Raw genomic sequence first — 23,585 nt, forward strand, 5'->3', positions numbered from 1 at the left:
GTAAAAGAGTACTCAATTGAATTACCAATGAAGCGGCAGATTTCAGTTTGAAATGAAAACCGTGGGCAACTGTTGACCAAAAGAAACTCATTATCCATAAATGGATTTGGATCATCTCGTTTATTCTTACAATTTTTCAATTTTATCTGACTCTGTGTGAGGTCTATTAGATAATCAACTGATTATCTTGTATAAAAATATACATCACCAGGTACTGTGTTTTTAGTTACAGTAGAGGATCCAAATCCATCCATAAATAAAAGAAAAAAAAGGGTCACTCTTATTATCTGCCAAGCCATTAAACACTGCTAGAAGGGAACTCGAGTCTGGCCATTTTCAAAACATGTCATATCTTTAGAAGCGTTCGACATCTTCATGTGGATGAAAGATAAAACTGAGTACAAAGGAATTTTAATTGTTTTGTTACGTGCGCCTATGCGATATGGAATGAGAGGCTGAAATTGGTGCACAACAGAATTGCAAAGGGCGTGATGTTGAGAGAATTCCAAGCAGCTCGAGTTTTCTCCTAAAAACTATAGGCAAAGGCAGCCACCCTCCCTCTTCGCGTAGATGGATAACACCATCAGTTGGCTCAGATTGGATGTTGACGTTGCTTATAATGTGAACTCCAACAGCTATACAATCGGAGGAGGATTAGTAAGAAACAATGAAGGACAACATGTGATTGTGTTTCGATAAATCCCCATTGGTAGTGCTAACGTCACACAGTTAGAAAAAAGACTCAACGACATTTGTACTATTGTGACGGAAATAAAAAGACTCTTGAATTATCACTCTCGCTCGATAATAAATTATATCTTGTTATTAGCTACATTCGCTATTTTTTACTATTTCTTTCTCCTCTCTGTTTTTTTTTTTGAGAGGTTGGAAAATTTTTTTAGTTGGTTAATAAATCTTATAATCATAGTTGTTGACCTTATTTCTTAATAATACAAGTTTTACTATAAAAAAAGTCAACAATTGATATACCATTTAATATTTCATCATTAAAATAATAAATATTAAAAAGTATTTATTGATCTCATGAGTGGAAAAAATGAGACGATTTCTCAATATAGAATCAAAGGTTCAACCCAAGATAGGCGGGTTTGGTCAGCGTGGCTAAATTGAGGTTTGTATGCAGCCTCTCCTCCTTACCTCTCTCAAATCGTTCCCCTTCTACAGAAGCAGCTCAGTCTCTCCAAACTCACTACCATTTCCCCGCAAAATCCATTTACTCGGCTAAAAGATTCTTCAAGAAATTGGGAGAAATTCATTCGATTTCGGGTTCTTGATCGATTTATCACGATTTTCCCGCCGGCCGGCCGACGGATTATTGGTGATCTCGACTTTTTCTCAGAAATCTAACTGGGTCCCAGTTGTGAACTCATGGAACCCACGTCGGAGAAGCTCTCGACGTTCGATTTGATATTGGCGATATTATAGGGCGGGAAACACGAGAATTCTGATGGGTCGTCTGACTTGGTGGCAATGCTGATGGAGAATAGGGAGCTGATGATGGTTTTCACCACCTCCGTGGCGGTGCTGATCGGATGTATCGTTGTGATGTTATGGCGGCGGGCGGGCGGATCAGGTAAGAAGGCGGTGGAGATGCCGAAGCTGGTTGTGCCCAAGGCGGTGCTGGAGCTGGATGACGTTGATGATGGAAAGAAGAGAGTTACCATCTTTTTCGGGACTCAGACCGGAACTGCTGAAGGCTTTGCCAATGTAAAATGGACCGATGATTACTTTTTACGGACCAAAGGCATGAAAAAGTATTGAATTACATTTGCATTCTTTATGCTTGTACGTTCAGAAGGTACTTAATCGATAAAAAAAATATTAAATTGAAATTTCATCTGGATTTTCCCCCAATAATATGAAATCACTGGAATTTTGATGAGTGTCACGTGCGCTAAAATATCGTTTTGATATAAATGGTCGTACCTTAACATCTGAATCGACAAGAAGTCAAGAATTGTCACGTTTATGCTAGAAACAAGATGAAGGGGGTGATTTGGTATGGGAATTTTGGTCCACGTGGAGGTTGATTGTGTGATTCAATTGCATTGTATATTGACTGGTCTGCCTCCTTTCAGAAGCCTTTCTTTTTTAAGGAATATAATTGTGGTAAACATGATTTTTTTTTCTTACATAAGATTTAATATTTTGATGTTTTGGTAGTGAGAATTTTATGTTACAGGCACTTGCCGAAGAAGCTAAAGCTAGATATGAAAAGGCCAAGTTTAGAGTGGTCGATATGGTAAGGTTTTGTTTGAATTTTCCTTTACTCTCATTGTTAAAGTTCGGCTTGTTCTACGGTTATCAATTTGTGGTCTTGATCTTTTTGGTTATGGTAGGATGATTATGCAGCCGATGCTGATGAATATGATGAGAAATTCAAGAAGGAAACTTTAGCATTCTTTTGCCTGGCCACGTACGTGTCTTGAAATATTATCCTTATCAAAGATGTATGTCTCACTGAAGCAAGGCGCACATTTTTAAATTTTTTAAAAAAAATATATTTATCTTCGAACAAAAATATTAAATATGAAATAATTAGGTCACAATGTCCCACCAAAAAAAAAATTAATAAGTTCATAGTAATTAGTAACATGATTAAAATTCTTCAATCATCCAAATTAAGTTCATCTTCTTCCATCGAATCATCAGAGTCGTCAGAAATTTTGGACTTGTATTCTTCTTGGTTTTCTTCATTTTCTTGATGAACATCAATATTTTCTTACTCTTCATTCAAAAGATGTGAAATCAGTCTTTCTGGTTGTTTTAGATATCAACGTCATCACTTCGTTCTTCTGTTCAGAACTCTCTTCTTCTGATTCCGGCATTGGGGGCATGTTGTTGCTAGGGTTTGGGTTTGAGCTTTTCGGTTTAAACAATTAATCAAAAAAAATTCACTCAGGCGCGTTTACTTCCAAGGCTAGTCTAGGCAAGCGCCTGAGCTCGGCTGAATGAATCGCAGTGCCTGAGACCCCAGGCACATGGTCCTCGCCTGGTGGCGTCTCTTGCCTCGCCTTTGACAACTATGCTTTGACATAATCCAGATCGTGTGGTATATGATTGCATTGACATGGTTAAGGATTTATTGGTTGCAGATATGGAGATGGTGAACCTACGGACAATGCAGCAAGATTTTACAAATGGTTTAGAGAGGTATGACATCCAAATAATAATTGATGTTCATGGATTTCTCACTTTGGCTTGAGATTTTAGTCTTCGTTTCTGAGTTTGCGGCACAGGGAAATGATAGAGGTGCCTGGCTGAAAAATCTAAAGTATGGTGTGTTTGGTCTTGGGAACAGACAATATGAACATTTTAACAAGGTTTGTCCAATGTATACATGTACATGTGCAGATGCTTGCGTCAACTCGCAGATTGTTTGTGTATTATACTTATTGCACTTTAATTTGAAAGCATTCATTTAATTAACAGTTTTCGGATTTTGTTTTGTTATGTTTGGATGTCAGATTGCTAAAGTGGTCGATGAAATTCTTGCTGACCAAGGTCAGTTATCCCTTGCAGATTTTTTTTCTTCTTGTCTTATAGTTAGTAACATGCATGGAAGGTGCTCGATCTAACTTCATAAATTAGTAATCTTTCAAGTAGATAAGTTGTTGCATTCTCTGCACTTATATTTCTTTCTTTTTTAATATGTGCTAATAATGTTATGCTAATAATGTTATTTTTCTTTAATCGTTTGAAGGACATTCTGATAGTTAGTTATTGGGAAATGTAGGTCATTCCGCCCGAGGGAGTGTTGTATCCAAACTAAATACTGAAAATTTGTGTGATACTAGGTTATAATATAAATACAGTCTTGCGAGTTTTGAAGAGGAGACATGTCTATGCGAAGAGATGATGTACATGTAGAAACTGAAACTTGTCTTGGATTGATCATCAATAGAATTTCAAAGATCATTCATCTCAAGTGGGCTCTTCAGTGTCTATATCAGGTGGGAAGCGGCTAATACCTGTGGGTCTTGGAGATGACGATCAATGCATTGAAGATGACTTTACTGCATGGTACTGGATGTGGATTACTATTTAATTATGAAACAGTTTCATCTCGTATCATAATAAGGTCATATCTTGAACAAATTGCATTCACAACTATTTTGTAGGCGTGAGTTATTGTGGCCAGAATTGAATGCAGTTCTTCGTGATGAGGATGATGCAACTGCTATGACTCCATACACTGCTGCGGTTTTGGAATATCGTGTAGTGTTTCATAACCAACCTGATGGATCAATTCTAGAGAATAGCTCTATTCAAGCCAATGGTCATGCCAATGACCACATATTTTATGATACCCAGCATCCCTGCAGGTAACAGGGCATTTGTTTTCCTTTTCTTTTTCCCTATTTATTGGAGTTACCAACTTTTTGTTTTTGCTGTCCTTGAAGAGCTAATGTTTCTTCTAAGAAGGAGCTCCACACTGCCGCATCTGATCGTTCGTGCATTCACTTGGAATTTAACATATCTGGCACTGGACTTGTGTAAATTTCTGTCCAACATTATATATCCTATTAAATGTTCTGGATATTATTTGTTCTACTTCTATCATAGCTACTTGTTAGTTTCTTTTGACTCTAAAGCAGTAAGCAAAAGCTTGTGCTTATTCTATATGTTTACCTATCACCCTCAGGTATGAAACAGGCGATCATGTTGGTGTATACTGTGAAAATTCAGTTGAAACTGTCATGGAGGCAGAGAGGTTACTGAATCTTCCATTGGATACTTACTTCTCACTTCACACTGATAAAGAGGATGGAACACTGCTCAGTGGAGGTTCATTGCCACCTCCCTTCCCGCCTTGCACATTAAGAATGGCACTAACTCAATATGCAGACCTTTTAAACTCACCTAAGAAGGTGTGCTGCATTCCTATGTTTTGCATTTATGTGAAATTCACATGGCCAGACATTAAGGTACTAATGCATATATTTTCCAGTCTGCTTTGGTTGCATTAGCGGCTTATGCTTCTGATCCAAGGGATGCCGATAGACTCAGACATCTTTCATCCCCTGCTGGAAAGGTTTGTGATTGATGAAGTCTCATCTTTCCTATCGAAATCGAGTACATGTCATGAACATGTGTCATTTGCTTCAGGAGGAATATGCACAATGGGTTGTTGCAAATCAGAGAAGCCTACTCGAGGTCATGTTGGAATTCCCGTCAGCGAAGCCTCCACTTGGCGTTTTCTTTGCAGCAGTTGCTCCACGCCTTCAGGCCAGATTCTATTCAATCTCATCCTCCCCGAAGTGAGTTCTTGTTATACTCTAAGGTTTTCTTGAGGCTAACAAGGGTTTAGAGACACTTGCTGAATTAATGTTGTCTGCAGTTATTGTTGGTAAAACCTTCTTTCTAAATTTTGGATTTTGTGTATTATGACTCCTTGTGATGAAACAAGATTTTACGATTCAAGTAAAAAAAAAGGAAATATTCGTTATGACCCAGGCAACCTCGCATTTACTTCTACTATTTGCCATTTTTACCAGCTTTTACTTTAGGTTACTAATCATCTCTTATTGTTCCTCTGCAGGATTGCACCATCTAGAATTCATGTTACTTGTGCGTTAGTTTACGAGAAAACACCTACAGGACGAATCCACAAGGGTGTCTGCTCAACATGGATGAAGGTATTTGTTCTCTATCCAATTGAATTGCAGATTAACGTTTTATCTTGTTAGGTTGGGTCGTTGAGATTCAAAATAGTATAATAAGCAATATTTATTTGATTCTGTCGTTTAGAATTTGTAAAAACCTGAGTTTGCATTAGGCGATTAGAACCTTTACCATATTATTTGATATTTTATCTTACTGTATTGTGATCAGCTCCATTTTTAAATTCTCTCTCATGCCTCAAATCTGAAGTTGGTTTTTTCGCAGAATGCGATATCATTGGAAGAAAGCCATGAGTGCGTTTGGGCACCAATTTATGTTCGGAATTCTAACTTCAAGCTCCCCTCTGATTCTAGAGTACCATTAATAATGATTGGCCCTGGTACTGGCTTGGCTCCGTTCAGGGGTTTCCTTCAGGTTTGAGTAGACTTGTTTCATTATCACACATACTTAGTCTTATTGTCAAGGGTCACGACCTATGTCAAGAACGAGTGGCCGTGAATAATTTTTTTGTATTTTCAGGAAAGACTAGCTTTGAAGGAATCTGGAGCGGAACTTGGTCCTGCCATATTATTTTTTGGATGCAGGAACCGCAAAATGGTTTGTCACCCGCCAAATGTTGGTGTGAATCCTGAATATTATTAATATTTATGTTTATAGTAAGAGTCTTGAATTGCTGCAATCTACAGGACTACATTTACGAGGAAGAGTTAAACGAGTTTGTCAAAGGTGGAATAATATCTGAGCTGGTCCTTGCATTCTCACGCGAGGGACCCTCGAAGGAATAAGTGCAGCACAAGATGATGGAGAAGGTACTCCATCACTTTCAATAAATCCGTGTATGTTTGAATTTTCTCTGATTGTGTATCACAAACATTATGTGGTTTTAGTGATATCTATCAACAGATCAATTTTTTTTAGATATTGAACTTATTATGCGGTGCCTAGGCAGCCGCCTCGACCACAAAATAGAACACTAATTTTTAGATATTGAACTTATTATGCTCGGATTTTCAATAACAGGCTCCGCACCTCTGGAGTATAATTTCTGAGGGAGGCTACATATACGTTTGCGGTGATGCCAAAGGCATGGCGCGTGACGTTCACCGAACTCTGCACACCATTGTGCAAGAGCAGGTTTGTTTGACATAATTTGTTTATGTTGCTTTTTTCTCTTTTTTGTTTTGTTTTGTTTTCACAATTGCGTCCATAAGCAACCATAGGTTATTTGGTGTGGGAAGGATAAAAGCATCCCGGATGTGAAACTAAAACAACTCCTGTCTCAGGGATCTCTGGACAGCTCAAAAACCGAGAGCATGGTGAAGAATCTACAAATGACTGGAAGATATCTGCGTGATGTATGGTGATCATTCCTCCAATAAACTACAAGGGTCGGAAGCTCACTCGATGCCAAAATGGAAAAGAAAAAAGGAAAATCAAATTTAAGGTAGCAATGTGCAGAAACTAGCTGCCTCCCCGTGCCAGTGCTGGTGCCGGTGCCGGTGCCAAAGCCAGAGCCAAACCCGAGGGGCGGGAAATTTTTGTGTTGTGACATTAAGTTAGCTTTGTTTGTGATTCTTTAGACTCAAATATTTTTGGCTCAGGTGATGTGTTGTATGCATATAGAAATAGTCATTAATATAATGATAGGTATAGTCTTTGTAGGCAACCTTGTGAATCTGCAAGCTCTATAGTTCTGATTTGGAGTTATGTATTCTAAACTTTATGTGTAGCTCTGCATCTCTCTTCATAATTGCATGTTTGATGAAATAGTGGTTTGCTCAATGATATGAGCTGCTATGACACTCGTATCAAGAAAGTTTCTTTCTTTCTTTTTTTTCTTTTTAAAAAAAACTATAAACAAGTTGATATTTCTGTAGGAAAAGACCTATTTCTAAGTTATATTTGCTTAGTATTTCTACTAGATAAAATACTTTCTTTTTATTTTTGCATAATCAATATTTCACCTTCTATTATTACGTGCTTATATTTTATTTTTATTATTTTAGTGATATGTATTATTAAAATAAAATTAAAGAATTGTAATTATTTATGTTTTCTTATAAATGCCTCCGTACGTATTATTGATTATCAATTTGTTATTTCTTTAATTATTACATATGTTAATAAATTTTTATTTAATATAATCAAATTTTTTGTCAGCATATTTAATTATATAATAATTTTATATATTTAAAAACAAAGATATAACAAGATTTTTATTAATCACTATTCATCTTAGTCATTTCCACATTAAAAAAAAAAAATCACACCATCACTCCACAAATCAACACTTGTTTTCCGTTTTTAATTGAAAACATATTTGACCTCTATAATAAGCTCGTTTAAATTTAACAAAAAATAATAAAAATGTCCGTACGATTATCGTTCGTTCTATTAGAATGTCAGATTTTTATGGTACCATATGAAAGATGAAGTTTGACTGTTTATATGCTGAAATATTATATTAAAAAAATATGACCTGAAAACTAAGTCATAAAAAAATTAAGTTGGCCAAAAACAATTTATATCAAGACTAAACATTATTCAAAATTTTATTATTTTACGGATAGAGAGTAGAGTCTCAAATCATAACTACTTTATATAGACTTGTTTTCAAAAATTTCAAGCCATAAAACCCATTTATGTAAGGAATTTAAAAAGTATATATATAATGTACAATTAAAAAATATTTTGAAAATGCAAAAAGCAAAAATATTTTGAATCAATTTGTTCAGAATGCATCATCAGCAATGCATATCAGCATATGTTGGAACAAAAACTTAAAAAGTTCATTAAAATAAGAAATGATAATCGCTGCTGATCCATTTGCTAAGATACGATGATGAATCATTCGGGAGAAATATTAAAAATATTCAAACGACAAAAAAGGAGGTGGAACTGTATTTCAGGATACTACAAATGAACAGTATCCAATCCTTACAAGCTTTTCTTTCTTTTCACTTGGTTGATAAGCAACAACATAAATGGTCATCAGCTTCAAAGCAACACACATGTTAAACGATGAAAGCTCTATCATGGATGTTTGAACTGCCGGTTAGTTCAATCACACCCTTGGGGGCAGTTGAGTTGTGAATTAATTCAAACACAGGAAAGTGCCTTAAGGTTGATCCAATCGGCCATATATGATTTTTCATGTGAGGTCGTGCATTAGACAACGTGAAAAATAAGATGTCTCAAACTATACCATTGGAAACACTTGCGGCACTGCCCAAATCTAGAATCGAATAAATCGTTCGAGCTGTTTGTGGGTAGAATAATATTGGACTGTATTTCAACTGTATCTTTCCATACCAGTATAAACTATGAGCAATTACAACAATGGCCAAAAGGGTACATACACCGACGCCAGCTAATCCAATATTCAGATTCAAGTTTTGTTTTTTAGAAGAGTCACTACTCACTAGTGTCACTTCAAAATGAACAGAAGAACATAGCACGATTTTGTCATAAATCCTGCCTGAACTAACCTAAAATGAAGAGGTAAGAAACTACCCCAAGTTACCTTCACTTTCTAAAAAAAGCCCTAGGTAGAGTCAACACCCGAATTCTAAAATAAATTATATTTGTCACTCGTGGTTCACTATTAGCAATAATTAAGAGTGAATCAGCAACTGGTGACATGGCACATGCTCAGCTCGTTTTCAAGTTTCAGAATCCAAGATTAAATCCCGTAAGAAATTTACCAAAACAAAGGAGGAGCTACAGCACAATTTGTTATGCAGGTGGCAAAGGCACATTGATTCACATCAAGTAAAATTCACATAAATACAAAATTCACGATCCATTACATCATGAAAATGGCTAATAACAACTATAACGGCATAAAAAATCATACAAAGAAAATCAGCTTAAATGAAAGTCTAAAGCTCAAAGAATGCTACAAACTTTCTAAAGAACAAAACTCATCACAGAACAAATATTATAGCACCATACTGTAAATGCAAATGTTCATGCTTAATTGCAAATATAAACGCCACTTGCATACCTGTGCTCAACCTCGTAGAAGCCAGTTTTTCCCTCAGAAGCAGGTTTTAAAGAAACCCCAGACAAAGATCTATATTCTTGGGCGGAAAACTTGACGTAACCGACTATCTCAAGATCTGATCCATCATCATCCTCGCCAATATCCACAGGCATTCTCACCCGCAGCCTGCCAGGCTTACCCTTCAATGGAATCTCATCAATAAGCCATTTCAATTCTCTATCAGACCTGTTCATCACTGCTTTTGGCGACACTTTTAACAGAGTTGGGTCTACAGGCAATTTCAAAACGATTGCAACGTCTGTCAAGGGTGCTGGCAATTCTGGATTTGACACGTACTGTATCATGATCGAGAGTAAAGTCCCAACAAGGCGTTTGACAAGTCTAACCCTTATAGGCAAAGGAGTCAAGCGGGGCTGCAAACTGTACTTCATAATGGGTAGAGGTTCCTTCGAGGATGGAGTCCTCACAAAAAACAAGCCATTACCGAGGCTGCTAACCCTAGAGCTTTGCATTACTAATCTCTTTACACCTTCTGTACCTTCAACCTTAAAAGAGAACTCGGTTTCTTTATCATCTGTAGAAGATATCAGTGGCATTGTCCTCAGGTACACCACGCCCATCAACCCAACTCTAGCAAGAAGTGATTCCCTAAACTCAGCATTTACTTCTTCCACTATATACATTTCCGGGCCCCTCATTTCAGTCTTCTTCACCAATATATCTTCGATCTTATCCCCAGCACCGTCACTTTTACCTGCACCAACAACCGGAGGCTCGCTAGTCGCCAGCAATTCCAAGCCACCAAGACCCATATCCTTCTTGATTTTCTTCGGGCCAACAAACTCTGATGCATCCAATCCACCACCCCAAGCATCATTAATACCCTCAAAATCTTCTGGCAAAGTTGATCCATCATTCCCAAACTCGATTCCACCATAATTCCCTTCGAATCCTTCCACACCTATGTGTGTCGACTCGGTGGCCGCGGCAGGAGGCAATGAAGTCACCTCAAGTCCTGCAAGAGCCTTACTCACATCCGAAACACCCAATTCTTTATCCTTTTTAAACCCTTCCATCAGCATTTCTTCTGGCTTATTTAACCTCTCGCTAGCCGCAAAAGGATCCTTTTCTCCTTCACTCTCCTCAACCTTATTCAACTCCTTCTCCTCACCCTGATGGAAAAACCCTAAAGTTGCCGTAGCCACCTCGTCTCCTGCCACTAATGTCTCCGAAGGTAATTCAAAAGACACCAGTGAAAAGGACTCCACTCCGGCTTCATGATCCAGCGAACTGGACTCCACATTAACCCAACTATCTGCCCCACGAATCTTACTCTCAGTATGAATAGCAGAATGCACCATTTTTGCGATGCCATCACCGTGCATCGATGCCAGCATAGTGGCAAGCCTAATGCTACTAACACCCCTCAAAACTATATCTAATGCCATGTAAACCTCAGCGTATTTCTTCCCCAATTTCTCTGGGGTAACATCCACACCACGACATGCTGTAACCACAACTGAAACAGCTTGATTAACAATATTAATACAATCGAAAACATTATTATTAGAATCATCAATAGTAGTCACAGCAAGAACGTAAATGGAGTTGACGAGGCGGTACACGACACGGTAGCGAGTTTCAACCCCGACAATAACCTGACCGGAGGACGCCGTCAAAGGATCATCGCCAATGGAATCAAAAGGGGTATCGGCAGTGGATTGTTGCAGATTCTTGGCGAACGAGATGCGTGTTTGGCGGAAGAAGGAGAGGGCTGTCAGAGCGCGGGAAGGGGGGAACCACTCGCGAGTTTGGAGTAGGATATCGGGTCCATTTGTGGGTTGAAGGGAAACTGCCAAGCACGACATTATGGTCTTCGATTTGCAAATCGATAGAATCCAGGTTTTATTTAGAGGAATTGACAATCCTTAACTCGAAATCATGGAGCTTGCTTCGAGAACTCTTGGATTTGCTGCAGATATCGGAGAAGACGGAGGGAACTGAAGATGAGAAACGATGTACAAGTTTCTACTGCCCAACGTACAATTTTGAAGATTCTTTCATTAATTTACTTGGCTAAATAAAATATTCAAATAAACATCTCAACCACACATAATTTAATTTTTGGACTTTCATATGACACAATGGCGGGGTAGATAGTTTTTATACGAGTGATAAAACTCATTTATATATTTTAATCGTGAGACATATCTCTTATTTGGATTATTCTTAAGAATATTATTTTTTATTGTGAATATCGATAGAGTTGATTCGTCTCACAGATAAAAATTCGTGAGACCGTCTTACGAAAAACATCCTCTTTTTTTTTTTTTGAAATAAAGAAACCTACTGTCTATGTTTTAAAAAAATGTACACTCCATTTTATAAGATATAATAATGATACAAAGAAGAATATGTACTTACAAATTTAATTGTTCTGACATTAAGGACGTTTGTTCAATCATTTATATTATTTGAATCATCCGTTTATTAAAATACATATAGGTCTTCTTCACCGCCCAAAAAGGGACACCAGTATGAAACCAGAAGACCTCCTCCGCCACCCTCTCTCCACCGACAACCCAAAGCTCACACTAGGTTGCCCACTACTCGACCGTCTTCTCCACGGTGGCATTCCCTGCAGCTCAATCACCGAAATTGTCGCCGAAAGCGGCACCGGGAAAACCCAACTCTGCCTCCAGCTGCTCCTCGCTGCGCAACTTGTCATCTCACGCGGAGGTCTCTCCGCCTCATCCCTCTACCTCCACTCAGAATTCCCCTTCCCCATCCGCCGCCTCCACCAATTATCAGCACATTTTCGACCCCATTTTGCTCACAACCCTTTGGAACGCATTTTCGTTCAACCCCTTCAGTCTGCAGACCACCTGCTCGACCTTTTGCCTCGCTTAGAGTTTTTGATACCGAGATTGAACATTAAGCTTATTGTTGTTGATTCAATCGCTGCTTTGTTCCGTGGGGAGTTCAATAACACCCCAGTTGAGTTGAAGCGACGATCAAACTTATTCTTCAAGATATCTTCAAAATTGAAATGGTATGCCTGGAAATTTGGTATGGCTGTTGTGGTGACCAACCAAGTGGCGGATGTGATGAAGTCCTCGGATAACGTGAGGATTGGGAATTCGAGCATTTTGCACTCGTCGGGAAGGAAGGTTTGCCCTGCTTTGGGATTGTCGTGGGCCAATTGCGTGAATACAAGGTTATTCTTGTGGAGGGAATACGAAAGGGTTGGCGAGGAAGGTAGAAGTTTTGATGATACCAAGACGAGGAGGTTCGCTGCTGTAGTTTTTGCTCCCCATTTACCCGATTCTTCTTCTGAGTTCGTAATTAGACGAGAAGGGGTTTTTGGGGTTGATAAATGACTGGGTTGCTTCCACATTTTTGGGGGGGAAAATGGTTCGACGTGATATTTTGAATATCAGAGCAATGGTTCTGAGAATGGGGTGGATAGATGCTGGCAATGAACCGTCGATACTACATTAGATAGTCTCACCCTGCAAAACTCCTCGCGGTCTCCTCAAGTGGAAGCACCATTTCTCTATTTTGAAGGAACTCCGAAATGCAATGGCACGGAATTCATGTGGATTTATCTAGAAGAGCTCTCACTGTCCGGAGGAAGTGCTGCAGTTGAATTGTATCTGGACATAGGTTTGGCCAACTGCTACTATACTAGCAAACGAGAAATTTATATGTATACATGGTAATGTATGTTATATCTCATCTTCATCTTCACTTTGGCGATCTCTCTCTCTCTCTCTCTCTCTCAGTATATACAAAAGAATGCCAATAAGCGTAGTGCTTTCTTTGCTCAGATTCTCCAACTGCACGATGTAACATGATTTTTGACAGGTTCAATGATATGAAAATGAACTGACCAATGTTAGATGTACTTCGAAATCAACTTGACAGAAAGCAGTTGAATATTGTTTATGTAATTAAGAATTACCAAAACAAAAAGTATAAACAGTACAGAGTGGAAGAAAACCAAAGAATATCCCAAATTATTTACAAGGCTCTTACAATTCCCGTCAAAAACAGATCCAAAACCAAGCGTGTATGAGTGAAAACTTAAAAGAGAGAAGAAGAATTGGGACGCAAAAACTGTTCAACATATAAATACAAGAGTAAAACAACAACGTATATAAGTTTATTTCCATCGTTTTATATATGTTTTACATAAATTCGGTAGGCTTGCGATGAACTCCAAGAAAGCCTATTTGAGTCAAAATCTCCATTGGAATCAAAATGGTTTATCAACACATCGACATGCCAGTACTTTTGCAACCACTCCAAATTCCATTGTTCCATTATTGTGTTTACAATCACATTTCAAGCGTACAGATCGATGACACGTTCATTACCAAGTTTTTTTTATATATATAATAATAATGATGCATGTCATTCATCCATAAGCAAGAAACACAAGATTAAACACTACTTGGAGCAAGAGGTTTAAACTGATATCAAATGTTGCTAGAAACACCAACAGTTTCTGCATCAGTCGATAGCGACGATGAGAAAACCGACAGATACGTACATAAGGAACACGGGATACAGTGCAAGTGCTTTCCTCCGTGGATTGACAGCAGTACTCATGAATGGATATGCAGCCCATGAACTCCATGCCAATGTCACAGCAACCACCACCACTTTAAGTATCACATTGTCTTTTAGCATACAGATCAAGGCACCGACGTCCAACGGGAATAGACAGTATCCTAGAAGGCTCAGACTCTGAAAGAAGATAATGTGTCCACCCTAAAATAACGTGCACACATATAAAACAATGTGAACCAACGAGCTTTTGACATTGTGATCGTATAAAAAAATTTGAAGTACAGGGGGGGAGAGAGAGCGAGAGTTACCAGCAGCAGCACGTTCAAGGTTAGAATAACAGCACCAGCTGCAAGAAGAGCAAATGCAACAGCAAAGACCTCGGACTGGACAATATGAAAAAGCAATTAGGGGAAAACCAAGTTATAAGTTGAAATGTCTGCATTGAAAGCAATTTTAGAAGCAAATGATCGGTAAACAAACAGTACATATTTAAATAAGTATTGTTCACTTCTAACAGAAAAAAAAAGGTTGATGCAACTGGTTTCCACGTCTGAAACAGAATCAAGATCTTCAAGGAGACGTGAATGTTTCATATACGAAATTCACATTCTGAGAAATACTAAAATCTAACAGTCATGAAAGCCAAAAAAACAATGTACGCCCACAAGCTTTAATATTTTATTTAAATAATATAATTACATATTAAACAAACATATCTCAAGCCTTTACTTTCGAATAGCTCGCAAATATGTTCAAATATTTCAAGTCGAGCTCGAATTTGAGTCTTGATTCGAACTTGACCCAATACTATTAAAATTTTCAGGTTTCGAATTGAACTCGAACTCAAATTTGAGCCTCAAAATTTTGGTGATATTCAATTTGGTTCGTTTACACCAGTAACAAACATATCCTTTCCTTAAGGCGATTATGCTTGAGATGGTGAGTTTTTTGGGTTAAAGAACTAGTAATAAGTTTTTACATTATGTATCAGAATGAAAAAGGTTAGGAGAAGTTAGCAGACAATGGCCAAACAGAGCGAGCATAAAAAGATATGTTCAAAAAGAAAAACACAAAAGGGATTTTATAATGTGTGTGGATGTGCATCCCTCGATAAATGAGAGAGACAAGGGTAGGCAGTGGTTTGTCATGTTGAATCTAATGAATCAATTATGTGCCCATGTGAAAAGGATAGATCAAACTGTATATCACTAGTTTATATTACTCCGACATGTGACAGGCTAGATTAATTTTATTTATGCTTTTACATACAATCTAAAATGTTACATTGGCAATAACATAAATAATTATTCGAGGCAAGCCGTGAACAGTATTCATAACTAGGTAGTCACAGCACAAGTCTACTCTGTGCATGCTGAATCGCGTCAGTATCTAGACCGTCTTATACACTTGAAACAAAGTCCATACACAAGAAAGAAAGAGTTCTTGACCAAATAATAAGAAAAATTTCTGGTTTTAGCCTTGACCTTCATTTCTTCTGCCGAATACGTGACATATTATGTCAGCCAAGGGTTTTAGTACCATTAATCCCAAAGGATTCATGATAAACCTATTTTTTCTCTGAATTTTTCCATCGGCAGCAACGAATAAGATATGTCACTTTGTATTTGCTTACGATTCATAGGAGCAAGTCACATGGTCAGATCCAAAACTATAAAAACTTGAACCAATAAGAACGCATAAGAAATCAATTCAAATCATCAGGCCTCGTCGAGCAAAGGTGCCATTCACCAAAATGTACAAGAACGTTCGTCTTATCGTTTTAAGAAAAAAAATAACAAGCCTATTTCACGCCATTTAACATAGTTCAGATAACCAAAGCATAAGCGCAATAACATCGCATATGTAAACAAGGAAAAGGTAAGCTAAATGTATTTAAAAAAAACTTGATAAAAGTAAATTACATCTGAATTACCTTCTTAACGGAAGCAGACCAAGAGAGCACGAGTCCAAGAAAAACAATGAAGAAGAAAGGCCCCCAGAGATCCCAATCCCTCAACGCCTTCCCGGGTTCCTCTCTGAACGGGTTGGGAAATACCACAAGTTTCAAATTGCTAACGATCCTCGATAAATCCCGCTTAACGGTATCCCAAACGGGCTCAGTTAAAGTGTTCGGAGGAGAGCCGAACCCTGTGGGCGCAATGGAGGAGGATCCAGCGGTGGTGCGTGGAGGAAGAGGGGGCTTCCCAGAGGAGATTGAAGGGGTGGGTTTGGGGATGGAGGGAGGTGGGAGATTTGAGGGGATGAAAGTGGTGGGAGGCAGGGGTGGTGGCGCGGACGAAACTGGAATGGAGGCGCGTGGAGGGGAAGGGGGTCGAGCAGGGAGTACGGTGGAGGGATAGGAGTTGATGAGGTTCTCGATCTCGTCTATGTCGGATTGGGAGCTGGAGTTCAACGGGATCGTGTCACTGTGAGACATTGTACGTGTCTTCTGTGATGATATTTGTAGTGGATCACGGAGAATTGGTGAGCAAGGTGGAAGAGAGTGGCAGTTTCGCGGTGGCGCGTTCAGTTGGGACGATTGGGGGGCTGTGGTGGAGCTGAGGGGGGTGTTTCGTTCGCTCTGATTGAGTCAGTCAAAAGCGTGTTAAATTCTTTTTTTTTTTCTTCTTTTTTTTTTCTCTCTCTCAAAAACCAAGGAAAGCGTGTTGTCGTATGAGAAACGTTGTTCCACGTACTTGTGATATAATCGTAACGGTTTTAATAATTTAAACCACGTCATTTATTTTTATTTTATCTATACTATATTTTAAATTTAACACATTAAAAATTAGTTAACACGTTAAAAATAACTAATTTTTAATGTAATTGTGTCATTGTTTATTTTAATAAATAAATAAATAAATAAATAAAATAATATAATTTTGATGTAAGTTATTATAATTTAGTGAATAGAGTTTTTATTCCTAGTTCTATTCATATTTGGGCTTTTTTTTCCTTTTTTTCTATTTATTTTTTTAATTTATATATCAAAATGACAGTGTAGATCCTCACTATTTTTTTAATTATACTTTGATCCTTATTTAAATATAAACCATATTAATTATAAAAATATTATACACACAACACGTACGTCGATGCATTAATATCAATAAATTTGACACATTTTTACATATGATATGGAACCTAGATAACATAATTTTTTATATATGTATAAAGTAATCGTTTTTTTCGAAAGTATAAATATGAAATAACGGAAATTTCCAAATATTCAAACAACATTATAAAGTATAATAAAATATTTATAATCTGGTTATATTTTAATTCATTTAATTAAATGACAACCAAAGGATAAGCAATGCATTCAAAGAATGATCAAAAAATGTTTAAAAAAAAGTAGGTGGAACCCACATTGAGCCTTGCAAGTCTCAATGACAAAATAAAATTTGATTTTATGGATTACAAAATAAATTATTTCTTTTTTAAAAAATAGCAAAAGGACATCCATACATTATTCCTTCAACGGAAACAATTAAAAGTATTAATTATTCAATTTCAGAAAATAACACAAACTTTTTCTTCCAAATTAAAAACTTAATATCGTTTTCGCCAAACATCTCATCTTTTTAGCTGTCAATCAAGCTGAAGAAAGTTGTTGTCCACTGATTTTTTTTTTTTAATTTACAATCTAATATAATACTTGGATTCACCTTTTGATTTTATATATCTGAAACAGCTCCCAGCTGGATCTACAATGGCGGGGAAGTCGTTGATTGATCGACTGAAGAAAGCGGTGAAGAAGATCAAAGTTTTACTCGATTACAACGCTAATCGATGGAAAATCGCATCCTTGATCGGAAAGTCATCGGGCAAGAGATCAAGATTGAGCTTCAAGGTGAAGCCAGGATTGAAGGAATATGCGGAAGATTCGGAATCGAGTGATGATCACCACCCCAGATCAAGTCCTCAACTCCATCGAACTCAAAGTTATCCCGTGGAAGTTGATATCGATAAAAGGGCGGATGCATTTATTGAAAAATTCCGTAACCAGCTCAAGTATGAAAGACAGATTTCTTTGCAGTTGAGATATTACAGAGGTAACAGTTTTGAATCCGTAACATCATCTCCATGATTTTTTTTACATATGTAAGTTGTTATGAATATTTTTTGAGTCATTTCCGATTGATAGATGCAATCGATAGTTTGAAAAGAACTACTCAGTTTCTGTATACTCGTCTTGTGGATGAATTTTTGAATTTAAAAAAAAAACAAATTGAATTATTTATGCTGAAATAGGAAAACTAAATGCATTGGGTATCTTGGCATGCATCTAACGACCAATACTCCAGCGGATGATGTAACACATTCGGTGGAGCATAGCATATAATATTAATATAATAAGAAATACATGAAATCGGAATGGACGATATGTTCCGGATTCCGACCCTTTCTGAAGAAGACTTGACAAACCAGATTTATTGGTCATAGGGAAGAGCTGAATCCATGGGCTAGTTGGAAGAGGCCCAATTTGATTTTGTTCCTCGTATGTTATAACTTTGAAGCAGGCCTAATTTTTTATCTCACACACACACACACACACACACACACAACTCTTATAGCTTATTTAAAAGTTATATATATTTATTATAAGCAATCTAATTAATTAGAATAATAATACACAACTAATCATTGTATTGAAGAATTGAAATTGAAACCTAAAGATAAGAAAATATAATATAAAACTGAAAGAACTTGTAAATTTTTCGAAAAATGTTTTTTTTTTTAATAAGAAAGTATACGATGAATTGTGGGCACAGAAATCTCTGCCTGCCACAGTTGGGAGATTTGACGCCACTTTGGCCAAAAGCAATAGGCCAGTTGAAGAAAAGTAAAGATTTTATATAAAGTAACAGAATTAAGGTACAAAAATACTAATGTTAAGTAACGGATAAAATAGCCGCTAGCACATTATTATTTTATCTTTGCATTATTTATTTGGGTTAAACCGTTCTTTTATGTATATATAGTTTTGTTATGTTGCTCACTCACCATTCACACTTATGTATATACCGATGAGGTGAAATTCAACTATTGGATGTATAATTTTCATACATTTCATTACATCAAATAGATAAATGTTATCTCATCGGTGTTCACATATATGTGTGTATTGTAGGTGTGCAGTGTATTAAAACTACTCATACATACATACATACATACATATATATAATGTTTTTATTATACCCATCAGTATGTAATAATTTAAAAAATCAAGATTATTAATTTAGTAGGCTATACGTACACAATACATGTAGAGGACACTATTGTGTATATATATATATAGCATTCATATAACGTCTTTTTTTAAAAAAATTGTCCCTCACTGTACCTTAGTAAATTAGTTAGATGGCAATTGCAAACAACAAGCAGCACATCGAGGGATGATTTAATGGTGTCCAGTTAAATCAGCACAAAAAGTTTGGACCATTTTCAGATCAATAAATGTATCCATGCTTTAATATATTACACCAATCAATTATCGTCCAATCTCTACACCTATAAATTCAAAATTTTATACTATGAACACCAAACATTCAATGAGTGATTTTTGATACATTCCATCTATCAAGTCATGAATTACGATATTGCGTGATATGAGTGGAGACTACTGACAATTATTTTGTGTCATTCATATTTTACGAAAATAATTAACTCAAGGTATTAGAATATTCATAGTATTTATGAACCCATGAATCTATTCATATTATCTCAATTTTACGATGTACGTGTATAGCGCACGCATAATTAATAAGTATGTACATGTATTATTTTTATATATGTAGACTAAATAATTTAATGAAGTGAATTATTACAAAAGATGATTGACTTGGGATGAATTAATGAATCTCCTAACCATTCATGTAAATTAATAGAACGTGATTTTTAAATGATAATGAATGCCCTTAAACAACTGACACATGAAACTTCCCCCAAACCAGACAGCCACAATTAATTAATTAATTGTGTGTGTTTTTCTTTTATTTCGTGACTATGATAATGACAGTAACGCACATGGATGGACCAGAAAAGAACCTTCGCAAATAGGGTACGTGATACCGATTCTTCATATAGATAAGGACGATGCAAGAAAATATAGGTTTGGGGGGGAAAAAAATTTTAAAAAAAAATTAAGGAGGCAACAGAAAATATTAGATAAGAAAATAAAAAATATATAGTTATTTTAGGTTCTTAATTGATAAAATTAAAAAATTGAAGAAGACGCTCGCACTCATCCGCCCCCCATGAGATCCGTCCTACATGTAGGAAATATATATATTTATATATATAATTTTGATATGCTTCTCTGTCTATCGCGTCTATCAATAAGATGACATCATTTTATTGGATTTGATTGAGCATATCCAAATTATACGTCCACTGTGTGGATGTCACTTCATTAATAGACACGATGTGTGAACAACGTATCAAAACTATAAATTATCCATTGAATCGGAATAAAAGATAAATTGCCCATTGAGGAGGTTAATAACCCCTTTGATGTATGTAATTCACGGCATAAAAACATATAATTGCATAAATACTTCTTCGTTTTATACATTACAAACCAGTTTAAATTAATATAATAAACCACATGTTCACAACATAAATATAAATCACTGACGATATATAGTAAAGTTTAATTAATAAATTCCATTTCCCTTGTGCTTGGGCAAAAGGAATTGTTTGGGAGAATAGAGTCTGAAGAGATTAAAAGCAGAGATAAAAGAAATAATCGCCATTAAAAATATAGCAAAAAACCCACACCCCAAACCGCCGCCGATTTGGAAGCAAAACCTGGTGAATTTGTCGCAAAGCTTCATCCACACGAATCTTTTCTCTCCGGTCACCGCCAACATGGAACCCTGAACCGCCGACGAGGTGGCGGCGAACACCATGTACACCACCGCCTGTCATATTACATTATAAGTAGTAAATTTGTAGATAACTAGTGCATCAGTTCCTATTAGGGTACTTGGTATACCGTACCGTACCGAAAATCATTTATCGTACCGAAAATTATTGTATAAGAAAATTCATATCGATACCGTACCGAAAAGGTCGGTACATATAACTACCATACCGATTATTCCGAAATTGTACGGTATACTGAAATTTCGGTACGATATCAGTATATATCGTTTTATATCGAAAAAAAACCTTACATTTTAAATTTTTTATTTATAAATTTATTGTTTTAAAATATTATATATTTTAAAATTTTTGTATATTTTTTCGGTATTTCGGTATATATCGAAATTTTCAAATTGCATACCGTTACCGTATCGAAATCTTCAGTATACAGAAAATTCGGTAAATTCGTCATTTTTTCGACATGATAATCTCGGTATACCGAAAATTCGATATTTTTTCTCACCCCTAGTTCTATGCACATTCTTGATACATTTCCAAGGTTTAATTTTCATAATAATTCGTAACTAAAAAATATAAAGATAATAAATTAATTAAAATTTTAAAAATCTAAACATAATTTCGATTCGTTTGCGGGGTTTTTTTTTTTTAGGTAAAAGGCTTGGTAGTTAGGTTTTATATATTTAAATAATACATATAATTATTTCACTGTGACCTATCAAATAGACGAGATGAATTGTACCAAATTCATAAGTATTAAATAATTACCAACTTTATTTATCACAGTTGTTACAACTGTTTCTTATCACATTAATTTATTAGCCACATTTGATTTGATAGACAACTCTCGATCGAGCCACCAATCAGTAAACTATATTATCCATAATTAATTTTGTAGGCCAAATGAAAATGCTCACACACACCTTATCATAATTTCAAATCTTATATCATATATAAAAAAAATTATTGGATAGTTTTCATTAAATACAAATTATTAATTAAATCAATTTTATCTGATGGTAGGAAAGAATTAACGAGCAAGTGACATCGATTTTTCAGCAATATTTATATTTCGTTATACAAACTTATGTTATACAATACTATAACATAAATTAATTTTTCATTTCTTCACTCATTTCGGGAATTTTAAATAACTAAAGGTGGTTTTATTGAAACACAAAAATTATTGTGAACACGAGTCAATTTATTGAAAAAAATCTCTGATCCAACCCAACTCATGAAAAATTACCGTTTTTTATATCAAAAATATTACTTTTCATGATATCAACCTGTTTTACGAATTTATTCGTGAGACTGCTTTCACTGTTCATTTTCCAATATACCACCAGTGTATTTCTTGAAACTTTTGAGGCAAATCCATAATAGGATGAAAGAAATTTCTTCATCATTTAATTCCATTTTTTTCACAATTTAATTCATTGTTTTTAGAGCATAGAAAAGATCTTGAATTTCAGTGGCACGAAGATTCACACCCTATTCCGGTCTTGCATTTGATTAGTTAATATTCTCAGAATGGATTCATATCAGAGAAAATAAACAGTAATAAATACACAAATGATTAATAAATTTAAAAAATAAGATAAATTAGAAGCCAAATGCCAAGTTCTAAAGCCAATTCATGGAAATTACCTGGTCTAAGATGTAAAATCCCCAGGTCAAATATAAGTATGAAGTCCTGCTCAAATCTTTATTCGATCCACACATGAAATAACCTCTGAACAACAATTGCATCATGTTGTAAACGGCAGCAGCTGTATCAATCCATACCAATACACTATACACCAAAAACCCAAAAAAAAAAAAAAAGAAGAAAAAAGAATCATATATAAATAAAAAAAAATATACAGGAGATTGAATGAAGTGAATATAGTAAGTATTATTACTGTTTAATTTATACTTACAACAAGGCATTCAAGTTTCTGAAAGTTGCCTTCTTGGTTACTACATTGAAGAGAAGCTTGGTTTGATGATTAAATCCCATAAGACATGAAGTCAGAACTAAGAAAACTATTGCACCAGTTCTAAGTAAAATTTCTTTCCTGCTCATAATAATATTCATAGTGCCCATCAATAATTCTGTGAGGAAAATATATATTTAGATACAGAGGAAGATATATATATATATATATATTGTATGGATTCCAGTGTTTGTATAACACTATTTTTTGGGTGCATATATAGGCAAGAAAGTCAAGGGGAGGGGGTTTGGGAAGGGCCATATTCATTAATTACAGTGATAGTTACTTTGAGGATAATACATCAAACACCATCATTATATACTCTTGGCAATCCGGTAGATTACTGCAACTGTATATATATTATATGGATGGAGGCATACGGTGGCTAGACGTCTTATTTATATTTATTATTATATCTCTATCTATCTATATGTATATGTGCGTGTATGTGTGTGTTTCAAGGAAAAAGAGTGGGTCTCATGTGAAACCGT

The 23,585-nt window shown here is 35.9% G+C and overlaps 6 protein-coding genes across 6 annotated transcripts; 3 read left to right on the plus strand and 3 right to left on the minus strand.

Moving 5' to 3' along the window:
* The first annotated feature begins 1,088 nt into the window (after positions 1-1,088).
* LOC140976357 (NADPH--cytochrome P450 reductase-like) lies at positions 1,089-7,416 on the plus strand. Its single transcript, XM_073440463.1, has 18 exons — positions 1,089-1,728; positions 2,204-2,263; positions 2,361-2,437; positions 3,117-3,174; positions 3,249-3,344; positions 3,489-3,525; positions 3,975-4,044; positions 4,143-4,346; positions 4,425-4,517; positions 4,667-4,892; positions 4,973-5,056; positions 5,131-5,282; positions 5,564-5,660; positions 5,911-6,060; positions 6,166-6,243; positions 6,333-6,455; positions 6,667-6,780; positions 6,930-7,416. The coding sequence occupies exons 1-16, from the start codon at positions 1,492-1,494 to the stop codon at positions 6,429-6,431; spliced, it is 1,818 nt and encodes a 605-aa protein (XP_073296564.1). The 5' UTR covers positions 1,089-1,491; the 3' UTR covers positions 6,432-6,455; positions 6,667-6,780; positions 6,930-7,416.
* Positions 7,417-9,407: 1,991 nt separating this feature from the next.
* On the minus strand, positions 9,408-11,777 carry LOC140976358 (uncharacterized). Its single transcript, XM_073440464.1, has one exon. It carries the CDS (start codon positions 11,518-11,520, stop codon positions 9,622-9,624), a length of 1,899 nt encoding a protein of 632 aa, XP_073296565.1. The 5' UTR covers positions 11,521-11,777; the 3' UTR covers positions 9,408-9,621.
* Positions 11,778-12,126: 349 nt separating this feature from the next.
* On the plus strand, positions 12,127-14,139 carry LOC140976359 (DNA repair protein XRCC3 homolog). The gene has a single exon (XM_073440465.1). The coding sequence runs from the start codon at positions 12,190-12,192 to the stop codon at positions 13,030-13,032; it is 843 nt and encodes a 280-aa protein (XP_073296566.1). The 5' UTR covers positions 12,127-12,189; the 3' UTR covers positions 13,033-14,139.
* Positions 13,796-16,831, minus strand: LOC140976360 (protein YIP4a-like). The gene is made up of 3 exons (XM_073440466.1): positions 16,161-16,831; positions 14,536-14,610; positions 13,796-14,428 (listed from the first exon to the last, which is right to left on the minus strand). The coding sequence occupies exons 1-3, from the start codon at positions 16,662-16,664 to the stop codon at positions 14,168-14,170; spliced, it is 840 nt and encodes a 279-aa protein (XP_073296567.1). The 5' UTR covers positions 16,665-16,831; the 3' UTR covers positions 13,796-14,167.
* Positions 16,832-17,939: 1,108 nt separating this feature from the next.
* On the plus strand, positions 17,940-18,317 carry LOC140977443 (uncharacterized). Its single transcript, XM_073442191.1, has one exon. The coding sequence runs from the start codon at positions 17,940-17,942 to the stop codon at positions 18,315-18,317; it is 378 nt and encodes a 125-aa protein (XP_073298292.1).
* Positions 18,318-20,753: 2,436 nt separating this feature from the next.
* Positions 20,754-23,280, minus strand: LOC140976558 (CASP-like protein XL3). Its single transcript, XM_073440798.1, has 3 exons — positions 23,038-23,280; positions 22,766-22,910; positions 20,754-21,153 (listed from the first exon to the last, which is right to left on the minus strand). Exons 1-3 carry the CDS (start codon positions 23,202-23,204, stop codon positions 20,887-20,889), a joined length of 579 nt encoding a protein of 192 aa, XP_073296899.1. The 5' UTR covers positions 23,205-23,280; the 3' UTR covers positions 20,754-20,886.
* Positions 23,281-23,585: the final 305 nt, after the last annotated feature.

The sequence above is a fragment of the Primulina huaijiensis genome, chromosome 5 (genome assembly GCF_012295235.1).
Source record: "Primulina huaijiensis isolate GDHJ02 chromosome 5, ASM1229523v2, whole genome shotgun sequence".
NCBI classification, from domain to species: Eukaryota; Viridiplantae; Streptophyta; class Magnoliopsida; order Lamiales; family Gesneriaceae; genus Primulina; species Primulina huaijiensis.

Bases quoted from the DNA above. Each gene is read 5' to 3' on its own strand.
- LOC140976357 (XM_073440463.1), top strand. From the start codon at position 1,492: ATGCTGATGGAGAATAGGGAGCTGATGATGGTTTTCACCACCTCCGTG. The intron at 3,175-3,248 runs GTATGACATCCA...TTCGTTTCTGAG, and splicing joins TTTACAAATGGTTTAGAGAG to TTTGCGGCACAGGGAAATGA. The intron at 4,045-4,142 runs GTACTGGATGTG...ACTATTTTGTAG, and splicing joins GAAGATGACTTTACTGCATG to GCGTGAGTTATTGTGGCCAG.
- LOC140976358 (XM_073440464.1), bottom strand. From the start codon at position 11,520: ATGTCGTGCTTGGCAGTTTCCCTTCAACCCACAAATGGACCCGATATC.
- LOC140976359 (XM_073440465.1), top strand. From the start codon at position 12,190: ATGAAACCAGAAGACCTCCTCCGCCACCCTCTCTCCACCGACAACCCA.
- LOC140976360 (XM_073440466.1), bottom strand. From the start codon at position 16,664: ATGTCTCACAGTGACACGATCCCGTTGAACTCCAGCTCCCAATCCGAC. The intron at 14,611-16,160 runs GTAATTCAGATG...CATATTGTCCAG, and splicing joins GGTCTGCTTCCGTTAAGAAG to TCCGAGGTCTTTGCTGTTGC. The intron at 14,429-14,535 runs GTAACTCTCGCT...ACGTTATTTTAG, and splicing joins CCTTGAACGTGCTGCTGCTG to GGTGGACACATTATCTTCTT.
- LOC140977443 (XM_073442191.1), top strand. From the start codon at position 17,940: ATGGCGGGGAAGTCGTTGATTGATCGACTGAAGAAAGCGGTGAAGAAG.
- LOC140976558 (XM_073440798.1), bottom strand. From the start codon at position 23,204: ATGGGCACTATGAATATTATTATGAGCAGGAAAGAAATTTTACTTAGA. The intron at 22,911-23,037 runs GTAAGTATAAAT...TTTGGTGTATAG, and splicing joins AGAAACTTGAATGCCTTGTT to TGTATTGGTATGGATTGATA. The intron at 21,154-22,765 runs GTAATTTCCATG...GTAATATGACAG, and splicing joins GATTTTACATCTTAGACCAG to GCGGTGGTGTACATGGTGTT.